Source organism: Limulus polyphemus, unplaced genomic scaffold (assembly GCF_000517525.1).
Source record: "Limulus polyphemus unplaced genomic scaffold, Limulus_polyphemus-2.1.2 Scaffold1530, whole genome shotgun sequence".
NCBI classification, from domain to species: domain Eukaryota; kingdom Metazoa; phylum Arthropoda; class Merostomata; order Xiphosura; family Limulidae; genus Limulus; species Limulus polyphemus.
In genome coordinates, this window is record NW_013667140.1 from 247873 (window position 1) to 273526 (window position 25654).

At 33.3% G+C, this 25654-nt stretch overlaps 1 protein-coding gene across 1 annotated transcript; it reads left to right on the top strand.

Annotated features, from left to right (window-relative positions):
* Positions 1 to 1693: 1693 nt before the first annotated feature.
* On the top strand, positions 1694 to 18698 carry LOC106463962 (protein NDNF-like). The gene is made up of 4 exons (XM_013924061.2): positions 1694 to 1865; positions 2485 to 2701; positions 9630 to 9754; positions 16768 to 18698. Exons 2-4 carry the CDS (start codon positions 2505 to 2507, stop codon positions 18156 to 18158), a joined length of 1713 nt encoding a protein of 570 aa, XP_013779515.1. The 5' UTR covers positions 1694 to 1865; positions 2485 to 2504; the 3' UTR covers positions 18159 to 18698.
* The last annotated feature ends 6956 nt before the right edge of the window (positions 18699 to 25654 follow it).

Consider the following 25654-nt stretch of genomic DNA (forward strand, 5'->3'; position numbering starts at 1 on the left):
TGATAGGTTTCTTTTTTGTGAGTGTAAAACATTTAAATCTACCATTTCGATAAAAGAGTTATTCGTTGTGAAGTTAATACATTCCACACTTCTTAATCTTATTTCTCTGATCTTAGAAACAGCTGTTTTGAAGAGTAATGACACTATCCCAGTAATTTTAAGAATCATTAAACTGAAGCTGACTTCATGTCATTAAAAATTTAACGTATGCATAACACTAAAATAATTGCTATATTTTTCGTACTAAACTCATGTTGTTATATTATTATGTTTATCTATATTAGCTAAACGGTACTTAGGTAAACTGTGTTTAACATGTGCATTGAATCACAACTAAGCATGTTTTGGTGTAAATTAATCAATTTTGTCATTTAACTAAAAAATACTAGCAATGTATGTCACATATAACTAATTACGTATACAAAAGTTTATACATCACACCATTCTGATGATTTGTACTAAGAATTCAATATTTCTACATATTACTTATTGATTTCTTACTAGATAAATATACATTATACGTATATTCAAGTTGTCCCAGCCAATTTCTGTTGTAAGTTCTTTCATTTTGTCACGATGAAGGAAACAAGATATTTTATTTCAAGTATTAAGTCTTTTGAATTTTTTTCATTACAGTATAAGATATGTTTTCTTGATCAGAAGATAGGATAACACGCATTCTTATAATGGAGTTATTAAAATGTTTTCAGATAGTCAGTTCGATATGCTACGAATCATAATTTCAATGTTTTTACGAGGTTAGAAAATGGATTCAAGGTTTTTATAAAATATGTTTCAATTCAACAAGCTTCAAAATTACGATAAAGTTTGAGGTGGCATACACGTTATTGCTTCGACTTTTAATTTTTCAAGAAGGTACTTTATATATATATATATTCTTAATTTTTTGATAATTCAACATGTGTGCTCAATGTAAAAACAACAATAAAAAGTTGTGTTAAAAACAACACAGCTTACGTTCTGTGGAATAAAAGTTTAGTGGCTAATGCACAAACTTTGTGTTGCATTTTATACAATCTTCATACCCATAGTAAAAATGGGTCTTCACAATACAACTGTGTATTTACATAAACAAAATTTTAAATTGAAAATCCAACTTCATTTATGTTGTTAGAAAACACAAAACCTGTGTGGTTATATCTCTACAACATTCAATTGTGTGATAGCTCACATGAATGTGGATTGTTATGAAATAACACGTTTGTATTTATTTATAAAACAACGTTTTTTATTGTTTTGTTTTTTATTGTGTAGCTCCGTCTTTGCACATCAGTAATCACATATTCGAATGGACAAAGTATAGATTTCTATAAACACTTATTACAGGACAAGTGATGTGTGTGTGTGTGTAAACTAACGTTTTTTTTGTTTTTTACTTATTCTTTACTCCCATTCAACCATCTTGATTTCATATAAAAGTCTTTTGCTTTCTATTTAGATATAACACAACGTTGCCTATGTCAACGCAATACAAGGGAGTTGGACTTATTAAACTTTTGAAGTTCACTTTATTTTTAATTATTTATTTTTAACTATCTGGTGTATAGAAAAAAAAGGAAATATTTGCACAACACATCTGTAGGTTAAGTGGGAGTTAACGCCTCTATCGTTAGAAAATGTTATGACATCACGTGACATTGTTAGTCTCCTCCTACGTCTTCATTTACTGATCACTGGAAGTTTAGTAGAAGACTCTTCAGTTCTTTGTATATTATCAGGGAAACAGAACAGATCGATTATTTAATCCGAAAACAAAATTATCAAAACCGAATAAAATATCAACTTATCGCCGAATCAGTCGATTTCTGAAAACTTTAATTGGACCTCTAGTTTCTGATCTACCGGTAAGTATTATAAGAATTACTAAGTTATTTGTCTTAACTGCAGTTCATAGTGGTGGGAATCCGCCAAGCAATCCGGACCTCCTCCCTATTTTCGTGGGAATGTTATTTTGGTGATCATATTACCTCATGACGATGGACGGAATGTATATATATATTATCTGTTACGAGAAACAACATCGTTCTTTTAAACGAATTTATGTTTCTTACATCCAGTAAGTTTAGCTACTTACGTTTCTAAATGTAGATGTTAATATTAATTGTACTATTACAAAGTATTAGGAATATTATACTAGAGATTTGGAAATATTTTCTGTGATATGGTTAATAAATACTATTTTTAGAAAAACGTGTATTCGTTGTTTAGATGATAACGAGACTAGAGTAAATTAGTAAATTATTTTAATCAGATATGTTGTTTGTTTCAGTTGCAGCATAATTTAATCTGCATTGGACAGATGTGTTTTTTTATTCATTGTGTAATTCAATTTTCTTCAACGAAGTTCTATGAACTTACAAATTTTATAATGAGCTTTTATCATCACATACTATCATAAGAATGCGGTAAATTAATTATTAATAGAGATGTATTAAGTGAATATCTAACACCTTTTTTTTTCAGATTTTTGCTTTTTTGTGAACATGCTTGGACGGTTGATTTCTGTTCTGATTTGCTTGCATTATGGTTATTTCGTTCAACTGACTGAAGGTTTGATGGATTCACTCGATGATTCAGGATCACATTTCTCACCGTTTCACCCTGAATTATTTTACGACACTAATGTTCTTCCGCAAAATGTGGAGATGACTGTCTTCGTTTTTAAGGATGAAGTAAAACGGTGAGAACATGCTATTCAGAAAGTAAAGTGTTTAAAACCAGAAATTATAAGAAAAAAAGAAGCAGATACATTAAGATTAAACATTAAATATTACTTGAGGTTCTGACTAGAAAATATATTTATCTAATTTCCTACCATCCTGTAGTAAATGTAAAATGTAGTTATTAGTGCCTCTGTTTTTAACAATTTCTTTTAAAGTTTACTATTAAACAGTCAGTGAAATTAATATCTTCATAAATGATATTAAGAAATATGTTAACATCTTCGGATCATCTGTTTATTTTCATTTTTGGAACCTGAGAATTGTTTACATTAATAATACATTTCTGAGAAATATTTAAGACGTATAAGCTTTTATGAGGTTACAAATAGCGACAATGCATTTTAAATAAGAATTACTTACATTAATTATAATTTAGATGCGATATCTTTACTTGGTTATTTGTAATAAATACATAATCATGCATTAATTGGCACCTTTATTTAGATTCTCGATTCATGCGTCTTAGAACGCTGTATTTATTTCCGTGTGCAACATCAACCGATTTTGTGGTATATTAGATGATCCCTAAAGATGATAAAATGTATAGCGGTATGTCTGCGGACGTATAACGTAAGAAACCGTTTGTGCTTAACTACAAACGAAGAAACATTACTGCATTTTTATTCTGATAGACAAAATATCTTCCAAAATGCTAAAGCAACAATCCACCACATTATTATAGTCCAAAAATGGTTCTAAAAGAATGATAGTGACTCCAATTATCTTAGGTGGTTATCATAGTCATAATACCTTAACCCAATTAAATATCTTTGAGATGAAATTCAATCTCACGTTCACCAGCTATTCATTTCATTCTTCTGTCGATATCTGTGAGGCAGTTGCAGATCATACTCCTCAAAGAATGCTCACGATCGAATAAACATCTTTTGAAATTTATACCGTGCAAGACTTAGGTTATTATCGTAACGAAAGATAATTCAACCAGAAATTAGATAGCAATCCCGATAAAATTACTAGTCATTATACTAAACTAATAACGTCAGGAACAAAATGTATGCATGAAGTAAATAAACTAAAATATTTTGCAAAATATGACTTGGAATTTAATCAATATTTTCATGTAATACAACAGAATAATTTTAGAACATCATTCGTTCAAGCATACATGGAACAACAGTAAACCCCAAATCCTGCAGGATGAATGTAGCTTGTCGTTCACATACTAATTCCAATTAAAATCGACCTGTCTGTTAAATAAAGAAAGGATCAAGGTTTATATTTTTTTATATAAGTATTCTTTCATGAAACAACATTCTTTATTTCAGTTTATATACCTGAATATCTATAAATATACCAGTATTTATGTACTTTTAGTCTACACAACTTCGAGTTATAAGAAATCAGCATTAGTTTAGGAACCTGGAAATTTCCTGACTTTTCGGTTTATATACCTACCAATACAAGCTTATCGAGCTCACGTGTAATAAATTAGGTTTTAATATTATTCAGTATTAGGGCTACTTTATAACTGTTAAAGGTCTAATTCCTAACATTCTCAGTTTTCGAAATTTTATTTATGTACTGTATATAAAGCCTGTAAGCCAAAAGAAAGCCAACGACATAGAGCGAGACATTCTTGGTAATAAAACCTGTTAGCAAGATAAGAACATTGCGAAAGTGATGTGATAGAACTTGACAAGTCAGCGCTAATCATCTTCTTACACAGCATTGGTTTGATACACTCATTACAAACGGTTACGTTACGATATAAAACGTGAAATATCCTGCTAAAATATGTGCATTTATTGTAAAAACAAAGTCTCGGTTTTGTCACTAATGTCATGGCGATGCAGTGGTTGGAAATTGATCTGCGCCTGATGAAAGGTTCTAAAATTAGAATCACTACACGAGTATAAAAACAGATTGCAAATATCTGGAATTATTGCTTAGCTATAGCCATATATATTTCGTTTATATGAAATTTCAAAAGTGGCATTTGCTTCATTAGAAGTTGTTGTCAGTTTATATCGGTAATTGTTTTTTTTATGGCCCAATAATGGTTCTCTACATCACTTTAGTACCTCCGATATAATTTTCTCTACGTCTCTTTTTATTTTTATTTTTAACTGCCTTACTTCCAACAAAGGCGTAAGTTTACAAGAAAAAATACCAGAATCTAAAGGTATTTTATAATCCATGGTTAACCTTCTTTATGTCTTTATAATGTGAATGTTTTAAATGTTTTGTGGATGTGGGTGTAATTTCGATTTATAGCTATAGGTGCCACTGCAGTGACGCACTATTAGACTCTGTTTATGCTTTTGTGCGACTCTGAAAACGTTCACACTAATACATTCGAATGTACATGTACATAGTTATTTATTTACTTCCCTATTTAGTATTTTCCTTTCAACTGGGTCCACACTATTACAAAAAATTACCTAAACTTAAACATGCCACAACTTTAGACAGAATTGTGTGTTATACATAGTTATCATACTACATGTAGCTTGAGATATAATAGAATTTGTTCCACATTACAAGACTTCTTGGATAGAGCTTTTCAACTCACTCTCATTTTTCACAATTAAACAAAAATCAGTCCAATTTTGTGGCAAATTCAACAACATTCTTACCACTGATTATGAGTTTAGATGTTTGACAGAATATCAAGAAACTGTTTGAAACTGGCTATTTATTAACCTAGGTAAATCGTATTCAATGATAAAATGTTAATATATCAAATTCATTGAAAAATATTAGATTAGGAACAAATTTTAAATGAATTAACTTTCAAAAATAAACATATATAAACTGTAAAATTAAAGGAGTTATTAAAGAATTTTGTTTGAATACTAGTTTTAACGATAACGTTCTAAAAGTTTGATACACTGGTTTTTACCAATATGAAGTTTAGAGAAATGTTTGTGTTAGGAATATTAAGCAGGTTCAAAATAAATGTATAAACTTTGTTCTAAGGATTAGTATACGTGTATGTAAAGACCCACTGAGAGGGGAATGTGATGGCCTAAGTTTGAAAATGACAAATGTGTTGAGAATAATGAAATACTGGATCAATTCGTCAAATTGGAAAGAGAAAAAAAAATTATAAAACGGTTTTATATAAAAGAGACAGTTGAGCTGAAAGAAATAAATGCGAAAAGTTATGTAAAAAAAAGGATAAGATGGTTTACATTAATATATTTGTGATGACCCTTAGGAAAACTATATGCTGTAAATAGTACGAGGATTTTACAAATAATCAGTAATGGTTAAAACACTTGTGAGGAACTAAAACAGGAAAAAATATATTTTACTGAAGTTATATAGAAAATGTGAAGTATGTATTATCTGAGATAATTTATTAGAAGATGAAATAGGAAGAAATTATGGTGTAAGTATAGAAGACTGAATATCTCAATTATGTAAAGAAAAAATAGATTTCTTTCCTTTTTAGGTTATTTGTTTCAAAATCTAGCTTGATCAAATTTACCTCATAATTTATTAGTAAAATGAATAAATATCGTAAATTTACTGCACCAACGGACATAGAACATGAGTTATTGGCAGCTTATTTATGAAAATATTTATTATTTGTATTGCAAAAAAAGCCTAAGACAAGTCTGCCATTAGAATTATTTTGTATTATTCTAGAAATCCTGTATTTAAAGAAGTGCTGTTGCAATAAAGATACTGATTTGATGTTTTGCGAGTCTGCGCTAGTTTATCTATCTATGCGGTTGATGCTGAATTTGTATAGTGAAGACGTCCTATGGTACACTTTAGTGTAAGAATTACTGATGTTGCGGAAAACTACAAGGCTCATGGTACTCTTAATATCAGGATTTCGTAGCCAGCTGCACTCCATAAGCCGCTCGTCATGGCCATGCATGGGAGGCATCGGCTTTCTTGGTGTTCTTAGCTTCGAAAATGGAGTAAAGAGCAAATGAAAACTCTCATACCAAACGATAAAATCTATAGAAATAATTCTAGGAAATGCTGCATTATTTGCACATAGAATTCTATAGTGAAGGATCATATTTCTCTTGGCATGAAAATTATATATATCGTGCCCCCCCCCCCCCAGTGGTTTAGGAGAAAATACCTCAGATTTCACTTGCCCAGCTCAGAGCCACAACCGAAATCCAAATGATCTGCTCTGGAACATTCTAGTATCTTTCCCGAGGAACGGGAAGAACTGATCTCATTACACTGAGTGGCAATCTATTCTACCAGATGTGTACCAACTGTTGTTCTCAGGTGTTTGTAACAGAGTTATGGGTGACATAAACGCTAAATGTAGCCCATTTCCTGTCAAAATGAAAAGTTAATATGTAACAAGCATTTAATACGAAACTTTATGTAGCACTTTAAACAGTATTTGTGATTTTAATACTGACCTTTGAGCTCTTCGTGTAAAATTCGTTTATCTCATCTGTGTGAAAAACAATGCATAGCACGTAATATTACACCTACATGCGTTTACTTTCAGTGCTTAAATAGATTATACAAAAGCTGAACATAAGTTACCTTGCACTGCAGAGGGATGCTATCAATTAACAGTTATGAAAAATGAGAAATTTAGTTGTGAAAACGTAATATATGACTAAAAATTAAATAACAGTTGTGTTAGAATGTGAAGCCACTTAGAAACATGATAATTATGTCTTACACGTTATCCACATGCAAACTGTTATGTAGAATCAGTGAAGATTATCTAATATGTGTGGGTGTTTTGAGTGCCAGAATATGTATACTAGGGTGAATAAGCACGTTAACGGTAAATGTTTAGTTAACTACTTCTATGTAAGAATAGGCTCTTTGAACAATTATTTATTTATGTTGAAAATATATATAATCTTCTACCCAGCGTTACCGAGAAGTAATTGCGTAAAATACTATGTCAAATTTCAATTTTTGTGTAAGCACTGGAAATATCGGGGAAAAAAAAACAACAACAACAATTTTCTTTTTTGCAGTGAAACTTGAATCACGCATTTTAAGAGTGAGGCTGGGAAATAACTGTCGTTTTCCGAGCAATAATTTATATGTGTATTTGTTTGGTGTTTTTTTTTTATTATTCAAACCGGCATTCTAACTTTTAAGGCACAACTCTGACAACATTAATTTCTTTTCTTTTTTTTGACAGAACTACGTTGAAAAATAAACAGAGATATATTTTAACAGTATCTTATCAATTTGGTCATGTTATGTTTTTCATTCTCCTTTGGCAACAGTCCATAAGTATTCAGTTAGTTTCCAGAAAATGCATTAAATGTTCACACAATGTAATATCAGTTGTAGGTATTTTCTATAGCTTTTATTGAGATAAAGTGAAAAGTATAGGTTCAGAAGACTATAGCAACCTAATAAAAAGCTTTTTAACATTTCATGTGTAAAACATGCCCGTAAACATTTCTTTACATAACTGGTGCATCTCAATAAAAAAATGTATAGAAAAAGTTGTGTTTAAACCATTATGTATAGTGGAACTAGTATGACCATTTAAGTAGCTAACAAATATTTAAATTGGGTAACATAATTATATTTGGGAGAAATAGTATAATATTTAACCAAAACACACAAAATAATTAGATTATGTCAAACTTAAACTATTGATCTAGTCCTGGTGTTTGAATCTTAATAAAGTAAGTAATGTTAAGAGCTCATGAGTGAAAACAAATGATAATACCTTATAGCATGTCAACTACACTACATTACTGATGTCTGGGATACTTTACTAGTATTTTAGTCTTGATGGATGAGATATTAAATTGATTTTTATACTAACATGCAGACTTGAGTTATTAATATACATAGCTCAATTCATGACCACAGACATTAAAATTACATTACTTGCTCAAGTCATGAGCTTCTCAGTGGCACAGCGCAAAATCTGCGGACTTATGACGCTAGAAACCCGGTTTCGATACACTTTGTAGGCACAGCCCAGATAGCCTATTATGTAGCTTTATGTCATGATATAAAACAGTAAAAGAACTTCGGGTCTACTTGTCAAGTAGAAATTACGTTACTTGGTGGTTGTGTTGTTTTAAGTCTTGAACTGAGCTATAGTAATGTAGTATTGAGATAAGTTAGGGACGTGGTCTTGACTTAAAGCCACAGGCACAATACTGAGAAAGGTATTGTTAATTTGAGGCATTATGGGATGTATTCTAAAACGATTCCTTACAGTTTCAAGCGTTTACGGGTATTAGTCCGTTACATAGGAAAGCGTCAAGAGCTGTAAAAAGGAGGGTTTAATTTTTAATTGTTTAATCACTTCAGTAAGGACGTATTTATGATGTCCAAAGTATTATCTTGAACATATGATGCAGTTTTGATGTCTAAGCTTTTCATCTTGGGCTAAAGATTTATTATTGATTTTCGAAGTCTTGGCTTGAGTATTCGTGAAATCTATAAAATCTTGAGTTACTGATGTAGACTTTATGTCTGAGGCTTTGATTTAAGCTATTAATGTAGTCTTGTGTAATAGATATTGAATAGAACATATAATATAGTCCTGAATATAAGGCTTGACATCTAATAGTGATGTATAGTCTTGATATACAAAACCTTGAAATAAGCTAGTGATGTGGTCTTGAATCTAAAATATTGACTTGAATTAGTAATATAATCATCAGGGTTTATTTGTTTTGTTATTAGAGCAAAGCCACATTGAGCTATCTACTGTGTCCACCGTAGGAAATCGAACTCTGGGTTTCAGTGTTGTAAGTCCGTAGACTTATTCCTGTACCACCGAGGGACTAATCCTTAAACAAGCCTCATTCACCTACTACTAACTGATCTGGACATCTATTGGGAAATGTTGACAACAATAAAAGCCTTGGCATATTCATCATATGTTTGTTATATTGATATTTTTATATATTTTTTAAAAATCATATCTTTTATTGTTTACAGATTGTACATACTCATCGACCGTGATTTCAGCCCTCTACATTTGTCAATATCCCCCTGTTCAGCTGCCATAACTTGGAACTTATATTTACGGCAACCATTTATTCCTATTAGGACAGGAAAAAATGGTAAGTGTCAGCTTTACGGAATCGTGTCTTGAATACAAAAAAAGAGAATGCAAGTGTCGAACCATTTTTTGTTTCTATTTATTTACTTTAATTACATATCAAATGCTTATATATATAAAACTTTGGTAATTTATTTTGAAAACCTCGTTAGGAAGATACCAAAAACGGTAGTCGTCTGTAAAGATAACAACTCAAGTTTGAAAGTATAAAAGTTGAATTTGAAAACTTGTAATAAAAAGACATCTGAAGTATTACATAGTATTCAAAGCAGTGCCAAGAATATTATTTTTGTTGCTAGTAGAGATAGTGGAAAAACGGGTTTCCTTTTCTTATTTGGTATAAAGAGGCGTAAAGTGTGAGTGCAGAACTATTCATTGAACGAAATCAAATATTTGATATTTGCTTACCGGAAAACTATTTAATTTCAAAATGTTCTTGATGGTCAGGTTAATTCTTCATGAATTATCTAAATAACTCCAGTTATACATGTACGTGACAAAAAAAGAAACACCCATTACGCACCTGAGAAAAGTGGAGCTTATTAACATACGTTGAATTTTTTGTGTGGCTGATTTTTTTTATTCATTGAAAGTCTTTAAAAAATTATAAAGGAACGTTACATTTATGAGTGCATTTTACTGTGTTTCGTTACATAATAGAATTTGATGCGATATAATTGACGAACACTACAATTTTACACGAAACTTTTTAAGATGCCGTATGACAACTGAAAGCACTAATATCACCACAAAAACTACTAGTAAAAATTATGGCTGTCAATTTAGTTATTTCTTAAAATACATTTTACAAAGTTACTCTATATAGTGTTTGTTTGTTATGGATTTCGCGCAAAGCTATCTGCGCTAGCCGTCCCTAATTTAGCAGCTAGTCACCACCATCCACCGCCAACTCGTGGGCTACTCTTTTACCAACGAATAGTGGGATTGACCGTCAGATTACATCACCCTCACGGCTGAAAGGGCGAGCATATTTGGTGGGACTGGGATTCGAACCCACGACCCACAGATTGCGAGTCGAGCGCCCTAACCACCTGGCCATGCCGGGCCCATCTATATGATGAAGGAAAACTTTGGAAGGAATGTGATTTCGTTAAATTATATTGACGTTATATTATTTAAATCACTATTCTGGCTCAGCTTTATTGTTTCAACTGAATAAGAGCTAGAAGTTTACAACTTATTTATATTACATATACTATATTTTCTGAAGCATGCCACTTTATTAATGCTTTTTTACTATAAAATTCGCAAATTCAACCTTATTCTTTCACAATCAACAGAATGCGTATTAAAAATAGCCCATTATGTTTGACATTACGCTGAACGCTTAGCTTAAGTAAAAGTTAAACGGATGTGACGTTTTGTGCTGCTTTCTCCTATTTCTACCTATTTCAAGTGAATAAATGCCACGTTCCTTTCACACGGTGTGAATACTCGATACATGAAGTACCTCGTCTTTTTTCACAAGTATACTGAGAGTAACATTTTATATGTGAAAAAGTGGGCGGTTTATGAAGCTGAATTTATTTCCTAATGATCTTAGACACATAAAAATTATGTATACGTGTATAATTTTCTTATTCTAGTACTTTTGAAAATTATTAGATATACATATGCTCTGAACTGATCACTTTCAGTATTTTGAAAGTGCAAACCACATATTTTAACTTAAACTATGTGCTTTTAAATTGTGAAAGTTGCACTCTTACAGAAGCTACTTTCACCGAATAATGCAAAATTTTCTAGAACGCTCAAGTAAAACTGGTTACAAAAGTTCATTTCTTTTGCATATGACTTGATATGGTTCCATAAAACCCTTCTGTATGTTCATGTTTTTCTGTATGGTAGCGTAAACACATATTGGTTCATTTAAATCAGTGTATGCTTGGCCTCATAATATAGATTTTGTACACATTATATTAAACGATTTTGGAGCCTCACCACGTCGCCACATTAGGTTATGCTCTATCTTATTGCCATGAATTTTTACATTAGCTATGCAGCTAAAATTCAATTACAAAAGGTATCGTCGCAAAGCTGTCATGTCTTAATCACACCCCTTCTCCAACTGCTTTCCATAATATATCTAGTGTAGGAGGATAACGGTTTCTCAGTGCCCATTTCAGCAGTCTGACCTCAGAGAAATCCATAGGCGTTGCATCCAGCCATTTGAACGGTATGGGTATGTCTTCGTATGGACTGGCATGAATATCCATTTCATTCTCCAATTGCTTGAGGTACACAACCGTTAAACAAATATATTGTGGACGCAATTTTTGTCACTTGTGTAAACGGAAACCCTTATTGATTATGTTACTTACTGTACCCTGAGACACGTGAACAACTTTTGCCACTTTGTGTTCGTGATCTCTCACCTGCTACAAGATGCCGCTCTGTGCACGTATTTTTCCTGATGGTTCTGGTGTACCAGATTGATCAGTATTGCTTTGTTTTCCAATGCCATTAAGTACAAATAAATTCTAAATCCCCGACCTCAACATTTCTTTCTGATTTGAGTTTATAAACATTTTACATCGAAAAGGACTGTTACATACCATTCCCAAAAGCGATAAATTTTCGGTGGCATCACAATACCTAAGCAATGCCAAACAATGTCAAAATATAGTTCTGATACGTTCTGTCCCACTGCCACTTTATATCAGCTGTGGTTGTCACGTGCTTTGTTGATTTGCATATTCAAAATTGTTTTAATATAACGTACTCAGGCCTCTGAGCATATGAGGATTCTTGTCTGAAAATTATAGATTATACCTATTTACCTATTGTGAGAAGTATATTTTTACCTATCTAACTTTGGGCTGTGTTGAGAAAGCGTTAATTTATGGCTCTTGATATCGATATACGCAATTTTAAACGTATACCATTCGTAGTTTATTTCTATGATAAAAAATACTGTATATAATGTTTTATGTATCAGTAGGTTCTATTAATTTTTCCAAAATGCTTTTGATGAACCAATAAACAAGTACTGGTATTAATCTTTGCAGTACTATGACGGTATGGTAGTAAATTTTTTGATAACTGAAACAATCGTGACATGCATGATCTTTTGTATAATGACGTTTGAAGAGAAGAGGCTGTGAAGAGAAGAAAGAAAACCTTTGTTTATAGCGTATAGTTACCAGTGAGTATGGAAGTTAGCTGTTACACGACAAATATATTGTCAGATGGTCAAAATGTAAAAGCATCAAATTTTCAAAGATCTTCTTTACGCCAGAAATTATGGTTGCTCCATAATGTGTTCGAATATTTTCCTGCTATTCCTTTTGTTGTTTTTTTTGCGATAAGTGAAGAATTGTTTTCAACTGTGACATGAAATATCTTAGATAATACCCCGGATAAAGCAGTGAAAAACAAAAGTATCTCTCACATTTATTGTTGCTGGATCCCTCTGATTTCAGCTAAGGGCTGATGTTTGTATTAGAAGCTTTTCGAACTAATTAGACTGAAATGTTGTAATTCATACTGTTGAGACCATTTAAAGAGACTTGCTTATATTCCTCATATGGTCACCTATTTAATATATTTGTTAAGATTTTTTCTTTTAACATAGTAAGTTTTAGTTTCTAGCACTGATGATTAGCTAGAATTCCATTCTTTATCACTTATTATCATTCGTGGATTACAGGTCATTTCAAAACAAAAAAGGATTTTTGTCAAATTGGACTCTATTTGCCACGTGACTTAATTGTGCAATGCTTTTTGTTGTTTGTTTTGTATTCTAAGACTCACATTTTGCACAGTTATGGTCTAAGCAAGTCTTAGATGGCATTTAAGTAGGGAGGAATTTCAATGAGATCTCGGTATACAATTATCTGAAATGTCTCAATGCCGTAATAAAACCGTTTTAAGTGTGAGCCAAAATGTTACCTCCAACGCATAGAATCCACGGCAATGTAAGTAGATGGTGCGGAGGCGGAAAAAGCATGACACGACTGATTCATGACCATATAGGTTCTAGATAATACAGAAGCTATGTTGTGACTTTTGAAATGCATCTGGAATTTTTGCATTAATATAAATTATTCATAACATACTTAAGGAGGTTCGTTTGCGGTTATAGAAAGCCTATATCATGATCTCATTGACAATTTTATTACTATAGTAATGCTAACTTTACAATATTGAATCGCCATGATTTGCATCGACATCAGCTTCGATGGCAAGACTGATCTTCATGTGTCCTGGGACGGCTTTTTGACAGCTGTGCAGTTCAAAGATTAGGTCCTAGACATGAAGTTGTCCATTGGCGCCATTGGGGAAACCCCCCAGTGGCGCAGCTGTATGTCAGCGGACTTACAACGCTACAAACCGGGTTTCGATACTCCTGGTGGGCAGAGCACAGATAGCCCATTGTGTAGCTTTGTGCTTAGCTACAAACAAACAAGCTATTGGTGACACCTCCATTATAAATGGCAACTTCACTCATACTTTGTTCGAGTCGCAGTGGAATTCCTTTAGAGTGAGAACACCGCTGGTAGAAAACGGCTTATTCCAAAGTGTGAACTCAACAATCTTATCTGTATCGCTCTCCAGTATGCTGTTTCGGCCCGTCCTGTTCAGCTCTTGAAACTCTACGAGTTGGGAGATGGCTCTATAGAGAAATAGGACCACCTGCCACAGACCAACGTTCAGAGGTTCATCAGGAGCCTGCGCAGAGACCATGCTATTCAGTAATTAGTGCTGTTGAAGGGTACAGAAAGTAACACACGAACAAATGATTTTTTTTTCATTATTCACAGTGATGGACGTCATTATAATTTTTCTATAAAATAGTAACAATCACAAAAGCAAATACAAAATGTAACAAACATCACTAACAAAGTAATACTTCTTGAACACTAAATTAAATAAGTACTAGCATAAAATACCCCTGCTGCACTGCTGGGTTCAAATATTTCATCGTGATTCATAGAAGCGTCAATGTACCGATCAAGCCTGTCATTATCTCTAATTACTTCTATAGTTACCCCAACGGGGGTACGTACCCGAACAAAACCCCCTGTCAGGACACCCACCAGTGGTACCTGAGTATATGTGCCAAGTTTGGTTTAGCTAGCTCGTGAGTAGAGTTATTAACAGAGGTCCAAACATGATGCCCTTGGGATCCCGAGGGGACGGGTGGCTAGGAACACATATTCCAATAATATATTCGGATTCAGTGACCCTGAAATCTACTCCTTGACCTCAACATGGTTTGGTGGTCTACTTGGCGCAATTTAGCTTCCCTTGGTAAAGGAGGTTATGCCATATAGACAATGTCACCGCCGAGTTAAGATTGGTCCTACTTGCTCCAAAACTGTGAGAGAAGATCACGGACAAACAAATTCGCACACAATGTGAGTTTATGTAGGATAAAAAAAAACCTGAAAAGTAATGAATTGCAGAGGAAAAACAATTTTTTTTAAACATTTGAAGGCGGATCAGTCCATTTATTTGCTTTTCCAAGGAAGTGAAACTTCATTGTTTAAAAATCTGTTAGCCCTCCAAGCTCGAATCAGTTAAGTGCTCTGTCAGTATACTTATTTTATTCTTCAACAGTCAACGACCAAGAAAACATACAGCGGCGAGGAAGTGAAATCCTATTCCCTGCACCGCCGCGTTAAGTCAAATATAGAAAACACATGTCTATCCGTTATACAAGTGTTGCTCTTTATCAACTTTGGGATCAGTCCGCTTAATCAGCCATTAAGGGAAACCCAACCTGCCATTACTTTGAGAGCATGAGATGGTCACAAACTGATTTAAACAAAGATAAAAAACAGACTTTCTTGCGACAGCAGCCAGCAAGTACAACTTTTTGCAAGACACGTTTATGCAATAGTTAAATTCACTGTATCATAATTTCTAACACCAAAACAATATAAATAACATCTCTTAAATTCCAATTACATATGTAAAGCATATCAAGTATCTCCAGATTAAGTTAACGTAGTGATAAGAGTTAAACAGAAAAAATTCAAATCAATTAAGAATTTAAACGGGAGTGAAATTTAGAGTAAATAAGATCGTTAACATGAAAGTTGTAGATACCTTAACAATGTTATTATCATCCATTCGTCCCTTGATACTAACATTACAAATTATGCTTGACGTTTTATTGAGAGGGGGGGTATGATCTTATTTTTGTCTTTTTGTTAGTTAATGTCATAAATTTTCAACCTTTCCCATAACAAGGGGCAGGTAGGAAAGAGTTTGGTATTGAGCTAATTTACATCCACTGGTTATTAATTACATATATGCAAATTTTTATATAACATATCATTATTATAAGTCAACAACTGAAAAATGAATCTTTCAAAAGCAAGTGATAATTTAGCATCCACACATTTTTGTGACTAGGGGTAAGTGATATGACACTGAGTAGCCACTCACTCATTTAATATAAATTTAATAGAAACATCCACCTGATATCATAAAGTTCTAATAATTCTTTAAAATGTTTCGTGTAAAATTGTACTGCTCGTCGATTACATCGCATCAAATTATGTTAAATGTAACGAAATACAGTAAAATCTACTCATAAGTGTGACTTTCCTTTATATAATTTTGTTAAGACACTCAGCGAATAAAAAACTTTAGTCACAAAAATACTCATCGTATGTTAACTAAGTTCCACTTTTCTCAGGTACGTAATGGGCGTTTTTCTTTTTGTCACGTATATGCATAGCTGGATTTAATTAAATAAAGTTCTAAGAATTATTTTTCTTCAACTTGCCTCTTTGTATGTTTTCTTCAAATTCATAGATTATTATTATTTCTGTTTCCATCTGTTTTTAACAAATTTTCAAGTGTAGATTCTAACATTATCTTTCATTTAGAAAAACCTAATTCCCCAGCTCTACAATACTTATTATGATATGTTTTACACAATATGAATTCTAACAGAGGTGGTTTGATTGATTAGACAGTGTATTATAATATTTTTTTTTCCTAAACAACTGCTTTTAATAATTATGATTTACGTTTCAGAGCATAAAAACAACAGACATAATGAAAGAATTGAAAACAGTTTTGTTTACCAGTTTCCAAAAATTAGTGGCGGAGGACAAAAGTCTGATACAGTGAAGTTTCTCACGAGATACGCTGGAGTGTACGTATTAACCCTTAAATCCCATGTGCGAGACACTTCGGTACGCGTGTACGTTTCCTCTAGTCAGAAATATTTCAGTGTGAGACTTCCCAAAAGACCTTCAGTAACAGTCACTCATGTTTCAACAAATAGTGTCACGTTGCATTGGACTCATAGTACTTACGAAAGCACAAAACACGGAAAGATTGAGTACTGCATAGCGGTAAACCCTCGACAAAATTATAAGACTCTTTGCTCTGTTCAAGCAGCAATGCACGGAGATATTCCGCCTCGACCACCTCGATGGACTGGGTTTGGCTTTCGATGGGAAAGAAACGCGAGAAAAAGTCTTTGGAGAAGAATTAAGGAGATTAGAGAAAGAATGGATATCAAATCAGATATACAATACACGTGTGTTGGAAGCAAAACATCTCATATAGTTCAAGGGCTCAAAGAAGGAAAAATTTACTTTTTCGATGTATTTGCTGTGGATCAACAAAGTAATGCTAGTGCCGCCTACCAAGGAACTAACGCCACCACGAGAGGCTCTAGCAGCAATGCAAATCAAATAGTAGAAAACACCTTAGTTTCTATCAAGATGAGCCCAATAACTGGATACACGGCAGTAGTTGTTTACACGATGAAGAATCATTCTAGTGCGTTGTACTATTTTCTTCGTTCGTGTTCGGGACCAGGACCAGTTGTTGTTAACGTCACCTCCACCAGAGGGCTAGACATTTTATCTACCAGTTTGATGGGCACGAAAACATTTTTTATACCTAAGGTCCAAGCAGGTATTTATGTTTTCAAACTAACCCCTGTATTTTTAGGATCACGGCAGGCTGAGATATACTTAGCAAACAATTACAGTATGTTTCCTTATCCATTGTTACCTAATGACACAGCAGTAGAGAACTTGAGAACGTTAACCACCAGCACTTCAGTCACACTGAAATGGTCCAAAGTTTTCCTTCAGCCCTTCATCAGTGAGGAGAAATTTCAAATTGAGTACTATATCTATCAAACTACCATCACCAAAGATAACAAAGAAAACATTAATATCGTCCCGAACTATTGTGTTGAAGACACCTGGGGATCAAAAAGATGGAGAAGGCGAGTGTTAATACTTCAACATCGTAATAACGAAAGTAATTTTTTCATACAGAAAATTGGTGGTCTTCAGCCTGATAGTGAATACCTTTTTCAAATAGAAGTGAAAAAAACCCCAGGAAGATCACTCAGCTACGAGCCAGTCTTTGTTGAAACCAATCCTGAAAAAATGCGTACTTAAAGTGTAGTATCAAGAAAAAAATGTTATAAACCTAAGAACCGATTTTTTCAAAGCGATTACCTATAATTGTATAAATCATGACTAAATATGTTAATATATACTGTTATAGCAAATTTATATCAGTATATAACAGGTTCGTGTTAAAGAAAAAAAAAGTTATTTAACGAGTTTAGATTACATGTTGAATTCAAGAAACAGGATTTCTTTATGTTTAGATTACCGACCTAAGAAAGTCGTTTTTGTGCAAACCTAACCCTTTAAGGCATTATTTTCGATGTTAAACAGTGTGATACCGTTTCTTTTATCTGATTAACTAACTGAATTAGGATAATAAGATAAAAATAAGAATTATCTAATATTTTTTCATAATGATTAATATTTGATTCAATGTCTGATATGGAAAACAAGCAGATTTGTTTACATATAGATTATTCAAATGTATAATGACAATTACTGAACAATGCAATATGACCTTTTCTAGAAGACACTCAAATAAAATATATTTTATATGCAAGAAGTTGAATAAAATATTTTACGGTGCCGTGTTTGTTATTCTTACTTTATAAAGGAATATGTGAATGTACGGTATATGATGTCATAATGTGCCACTTTAGTGTTGAAGGAAAAGACCATTCACTATTCCCAACCTGAACAGAAATAAGTAAGATGTTCCACTGGCTATAAGTTAGTGAAACGAAACGTAAACTGTGCTGATGGATAACACAGAATCAACCATCAACATATGAAAATTTTAAAGTAATTCATATAAATGGACATCTTTATGTGGTTATATAACGTTTGGATGTGACTATTTTTTTAAATTACCACTATTTCCATGTTTCAAACTAAACTATACTAAAAAATGTAGATGTTTTAATTGTGTTTATGACAGTTTTCAATAGAAAAAACACATTTCTCTTTATATGTATATATACATATACTCAACTACTTTAAAGGCCTGGCATGTCTTAGAGAGCGATCGACTCACAATCTGCGTGTCGTGAGATCGAAACCTTCGCTGAACATGCTCACTCTTTCAGCATTGGGATCGATATAATGTGACGGTCAATGCTACTATTCGTTGATAAAGAGTAGACAAAGAGTCAGCGGTGGGCGCTGCCAGCTGATTGATTCCCTTCCCCCTGGCCGAAAGCTCAATATTTTGAACGGCGGTAGATAGCTTTAATAGTTTTGTCATAAAACAAAACAAAGAAACATTCATGTACTTTAAATCACTTATTTAAAAACGACAAGATGTCTGGCCCGTGTTTTAACTTTGTTTTTTTTTGCTAAATACATTGCACATAATGTTGTTTCCTAAGTCTAGATAATTTCCCAAATAAAATCTTTAAATATGAGTCAACTTATGTGGAGAAAAATTAAGAACATACTATCTAACAGAATATGTAATATGTCCTACTTTCAACCGAATAACTGGATAGACTGTTACTCTTATAACGCACTCACAGCTGAAAGTGCTTAGTGTGTTCGGCGGCAGCGGCATTGAGGATGAAGCTTTGATCTTCTGATGCGAAGTTTGCAACGCTAATCATCAGGCTACGCTCGACCTTGGAGGAAGGACAATTAATCATAAACATTTTATTAAAAATAAATAATTTTATTTTCATCACAAAGCCAAAATTCTAAGGAAATTGAATAGACGTCAAAATAATTGTGGCTGTTAGTAAATTGGAAACAAGTAACGCTATGAACTAAATACACTTAAATTCGGGCGTGATGAAGAAAACAATGCATACTAACAAAGGGAACGTTTTTTTCGAAGTGTGTGTGTGTTTTTCTTCATTGTTTTTAATTTTAGCTGTTTCGACTGATTTTACTTTAAAATAGGACGCCTCCAAATACTTCAGAATAATGGCATAAAATATCCCTTTTTGTTTATGTTATTGTCATTACTTAATGAGACCAGGTGGGGCCTTGTGTTTGCGTACTCAGATTGTGAATCCGAAGATTAATGGTTCGTAGTCCGTTGTAGTAAAAAAGGCGATCCACACTTCGGGGCTGTGGGTACACTATAAGATTGATGGTAAAATCTTACTATTCTCTTAGACAAGAATAGCTTAAAAGAGTATGGAGGATGTCTGTTGAAACATTCGTATAGCTCTGCGCAAAATTCTCAAATTGAAACCATAATGATGTTTTTGTTTTGTTTTTTTAATTTTCGAGTACATAACTATTTTCGGTTTTGGATAGCGAAAACTCATAATATTTGACGCAGTTATTCCTATGATATGGTATACAACTACTGGGTTGAGTACGTGATATGAAAATAAGAAATTTAGGTGACAAATACAGTCAATATAAAAATACGGTAAAACGGTATGTATCAAAACTAAATTTGACATTACTTATTGATGTTGCGTAGGTAGTGTTATGCTAGCGAAAACTGGTCGCTTTTGGGAATGGTATGTAACAGCTCTTTCCGGCCCACAACATTCATGAACTCGGGTCATAAAGATGTGTTCAGATCAGGGATTTAGAATTTCTAAGATTGGGACATCCCTTGTTCTTAATGACGTTGTAAAATAAAGAAGTATGGGTCAATTTGGGGCATCAGGACCATACAAGAAAAAGCTTGCAACAATCCGTATCCCAACCGTAGTAAACGTAGTGCAGAGTTTTGTAACAGGTTAGAATCTACGAATACAAAGGTCAGTGGAAAAATTCGTCCATGTCTTCCACGGAACAGTGAGAAACGTAATAAAATAGACCTCCATCTGGAGAAAAGGCTAACAACAGAGTATGTGTTTCCCAAAATAAGGCTTCCAGTCATACCTCCCGTGCCACCGTTGCTTGGGAATGAAACGAATATTCATGCTATTCCATACAAAAACATATTAGTCAAATCCTTGGCTTTCTGTGCAATCAGATTGTTGAAACGGACTCTAGAAAACCATCATCCCCAAACACTAGATGTATTATTGAACCCATGCAGAAAGTAGTGGTAGTTTGGGTGCATAACAACCTATGCAGCAGAATCTTATATCTCTATATCTGATGTTTATTTCAGGTCTTAATAATGAATCTAAGATGTGTTCGTTTGCTGAGATCTAATGATACACACCAGCCCTTCAGGTCCACTCAATCTGCTAATACATACCTTTCAGCCCCAAAGAAGTTAAGAATGACGAATCTAGAAGGAATAATTTTTCACCGGAAACAACTCTGTTATATTTGAATATTTTTACCTTACTATGATGAATTACTATACTAACAGCATTGAGGGACAAAACAGTCTCTTATTGTTCGTTTTATATTCGATATTATATTTCTTATATCATTTGTAAACTTTCTGTAAATGTATTACACAATATGGTTGTTTTAATCTTTTGACCACCTAGAGTTGATATTCAACGATAATAGTCAACAAATAGCAATTCTGAAGTAATTCTATTTCAGAATATGCATTTCGCTTATTTCCATTGTGGTGCTTGCATTAATATGTTGTTGTTATTGATAATATTTTGGCTCAGAGCTACACAATGGCCTATCTGTGCTCTGTCACGCGCGAGGAATCGAACTCATGATTTTAGCGTTACATTAACAAATTAGTATATATACCCTCGACTTCCAGTAACAGTAGACACCAATTAGGTATGAATAAATTATTCGTTATAATATCTATACACTCTATAAAATGTATCGAAATATTCAGAATCTTCTTAGTCTTTGGGTGGTAGTGGAGATTTTGAAGGATTTATGCACCACCAAGACTCAGAACAAATTCTGCTAAATTTCGTCAGAAAAGCCTATTCCTACACGTGGCCAAGAAGAGAAGAGGCTCTGTAGTTTCTAAATAGAATTACTGAGTAACTGTAAAATTCAGATGAAAAGATAAACAGACTCAGCTAATAAAGGAGACAAAGAAACTAGTAGTTTAAACTGGCGCAGAGTTTGTGTGTCTGATAAATGTGGTAACTCATTGGCTGGGCAAAAAAAAAAAAAAAGAAGGAACAATTGTCTGCAAAGAGGTCTTGCAGAACTAGAAATAGGGGGAAAGAACTAGGCTTATTTTTGGCAATGTTTAGTTAACACGACAAGTTTCATGCCACAACTAAACTGTAATGACATCATGATGACGATTTGGAAGCACATTAAAAAAGTTTATTCAATACGAGATAGAAGAAACTATATGTGAAACGACTGATTATGGATTTAATTACAAACCTCTGTAATAAATGTAAATATTTATCTTAAAATGTGATAGAATATAACTAGTTTTCGATACAAAAATACGAAACCCTACAACCCGAGTGCTTCCGAAAGATGGACGTTTTTTCTTCAGGGGAAACTGGGAATGACCAAGGTTGATTAAAAGAAGAAAATATTAAGCAGATAGGATTAAGAACGTGGAATGTGAAAAGAATAAACATGGAAAATTATCATATATAAATAATAAGTATTAAGAAAGATAAGGGATAAAAATAGAGAATTCACACTATAAAAAAGAAAAAAACTTTATTTTTTGACAGAGAACTAACCAATGATCGGAAATCACTAATTCCGGGATCTAGATTTATTCTACAACAGTATTTAGATTAGCAATCCAATAAGCTTCTTTTATTTCTCTGTCAACTTTAGTTTTGAAATCGGTTTCGATGCCGATGAGAGTCACACCGTTACTAGAATGACCGTGTTAGTTAAATTGTTGGGCAACGGGGAGATCTTTTTGGGTGTTAATAGAATATTTATGGTTGTTGAAACGCTCTCTAACAATTGTTTGGGTCTGTCCTACATACTGGTGCTTCTATTTTTTTTTTCACTGTATGAGGTAATGCTAATTTGTGTTGTACAAGTAATTTCCTTACAAATTTTAAAGTGTTTTTGGTCATATTTGTAGGAAAAGAGTCGATGGATTTTATGGTCTTGCAGATTAGACAACGAACTTTATTACATGGATGACAACAATTCTTTGGTAGAGTGTAATTCACACAACGGAACTTCAAGAAAAATATGTCTAAAACGATCATTCAATTGTAGTAGACGAAAATTGTTTTTTTTTTTTTCAGAATGCGCGAAACGTTTCTGAGTTTAAAGTGATAGGTTTTTTCCAGTTGAATGTTGTCCACTTTTTAAGTCTATTTGCCAAATTCAGTATCTTTATATCCTCTTTGTAATATGGTTTGTTTCAGATCGTTGGTGTATTTTGTGTAATTTGTTTCATCTGAACAGATTGGGGAGCTTGACTGTAGGTAATATTCCGTTTAGCGCTAGTGGAGCGGCAGCTGTTATAGTGGATATACAGAAGGTCTGTCAGAAGGTTTTTCTGTACAAGCCATTGTGTAACATTCCATCATTTAAAATGACAGTGACGTCGAGAAAGTTAATTGTATTTTAAAATGACGGAATTTAATGTGCAATTTCAAAATGCATAAGTAATAACACTTGCAATGGTTTCAAACACTACCATAAAATTTATTTAATCGACTATGTACATTGTATTTGAATGTAACTTGGCGCTGTATTCATATTAGTAAACATAACTTTATGTGACTATGCTATGGTTATACTCTCGGATGGAATTTTAATATATGTTTAGTGTAAATCAAAATGTTTTTTTTTTTTTGTTGCATAAATAAGCCATACATCAAGAACCTATGGAAATAGGAGAAGTGAGGTCATGCACATTGGATCGAAATTTGCGTGTTGGAGTTTAGTTTGAGAGCATCTAAGGTGGCTATTGATGTGAGCTTTTTGTGTGCATTTAATAAATGTTCATTGGTGTTCACCGTTTGCAGTGATTTTCAATTTTCACAAGGCAATAATAATAAGTGAAGTGCTTAAATTTTCTGTTTTTTGTGAAACAAACCAGATAAGCAGGATTGAAGTGAGTGTGCGAAACAATCTAGTCAGTAACTGAAGAATACATCTTCGCTTGATGATTTGCACACAAGAACTATATCAAAAACACCACGAAATAGAGTAATATTATCTTTTTCCTGATAATTTGGGTTATTTTTGTAAGATATACGTTATTACATCTCCTCTATCATTATTTCTGTAATGAAATTTGCTTGAAGGGCACTTTAGCAGGTGCGTTACTCCTATTTAAAACAAAAACTTCGAGAACAAGTAGACAAAAGCATAAAGTTTAAAATGAAAACAAATTCTTCAGTAATTCTGGTACGAGGTGTGTACGATTTTGCAACAGAAATAATATAACCATTGTTAACCAGAGCTATCAATAGATGTCACTTAAGTCAGTTTGTCCGCTTTCATACTTTTAGCCGCGGTATGACGAACTATTGGAGGGAAGAAAAACAAAAGGGTCAGAGAAAGATGTGGATGACAAAGAGGTTATAGTTATAGGTGATTCCTTGATAAGGGGTGTAGATAGAATAGTCTGTGGAGTAAATAGGGGAAAAAATCAGATTATGCTACCCAGGAGCACAGGTGGAGGATATAACTGACAGAGCAAGAGATATAATAAAGGGGGCTAGCAGAAATGCAGTTTTTGTAGTGCATGTATGGACTAATGATGTAAGAAAAGATAGGTCAAAATTAAGTACAAGGGGTTGATAAAGGCATTTAAATAAAATGGCCATAAAATAATTTTGGCAGGGATACTGCCAAGAATTAACTGTGAGGATGAAGTTATAAGTAGGTCACTAGGGCTGAATGCTAGGCTTAGGTTAGTATGCAAGGATGAGCATATTGGCTGATTGGACTTGTGGGATCAGTTCAGTGGAAGAAGAGAGCTTTTTGGAATGGATGGTTTATATTTAAATAGAGTAGAGGCTGGCTTGTTTGCTACGGCTATTAACTCAGCTGCAAGGGAAGTTTTAAACTAGGACCAGACATTGGTGAGCGCCAGGAAAAACTAAATGCAAAAAGAATAAGAGTCAGAGAAAAGTTTAGTATAGGAAAAGAGTATAGAAGTAATTCTAAGGATAGGCTTAATTGTTACTATTGTAATGGTAGAAGTATAAGAAATAAAATAGATGACTTTAGAGCACTGGTAAGAAAGGAGGATTTTGACATAATGGGAATAACTGAAACATGGTTAAACGTAGATGATTTTGATGAGAGAAATTGTTTTGAAATACAGAGTTACAGGTTATATAATAGGGATAGAGGATTAAAGCGGAGGGGGAGGAGTAGCTTCATATTGTTACGACAGCGGAAGTCACGCAACGCTGGGAGCATGCGAGCTGGAGTTTCTTATCGGGGAACCTCGCGAATTTCCTAGTGCGTTCGGGACGCCCTCTTTTTTAGTATATAAGCCTGGCAGATAAAGACTGCGGGATGATTGATTGAAGAGATATAGATATTTATTGTAGTGATAGATAGTTGAGTCAAGCGAACAGTAAGCACCATAAGAAAAGTGTGTGATTTATAGCGTGTGTTATAAAGGTTGTTAAGTTTAAAGTGACTGTGGAAATTCTGTGTACTAAAACGTTGTATCAGGAAAGAATAAACTAGTCATGGACAGTTCACAACTGAAGATACAAGTAAAGGAAGACACCCCACTACTATGC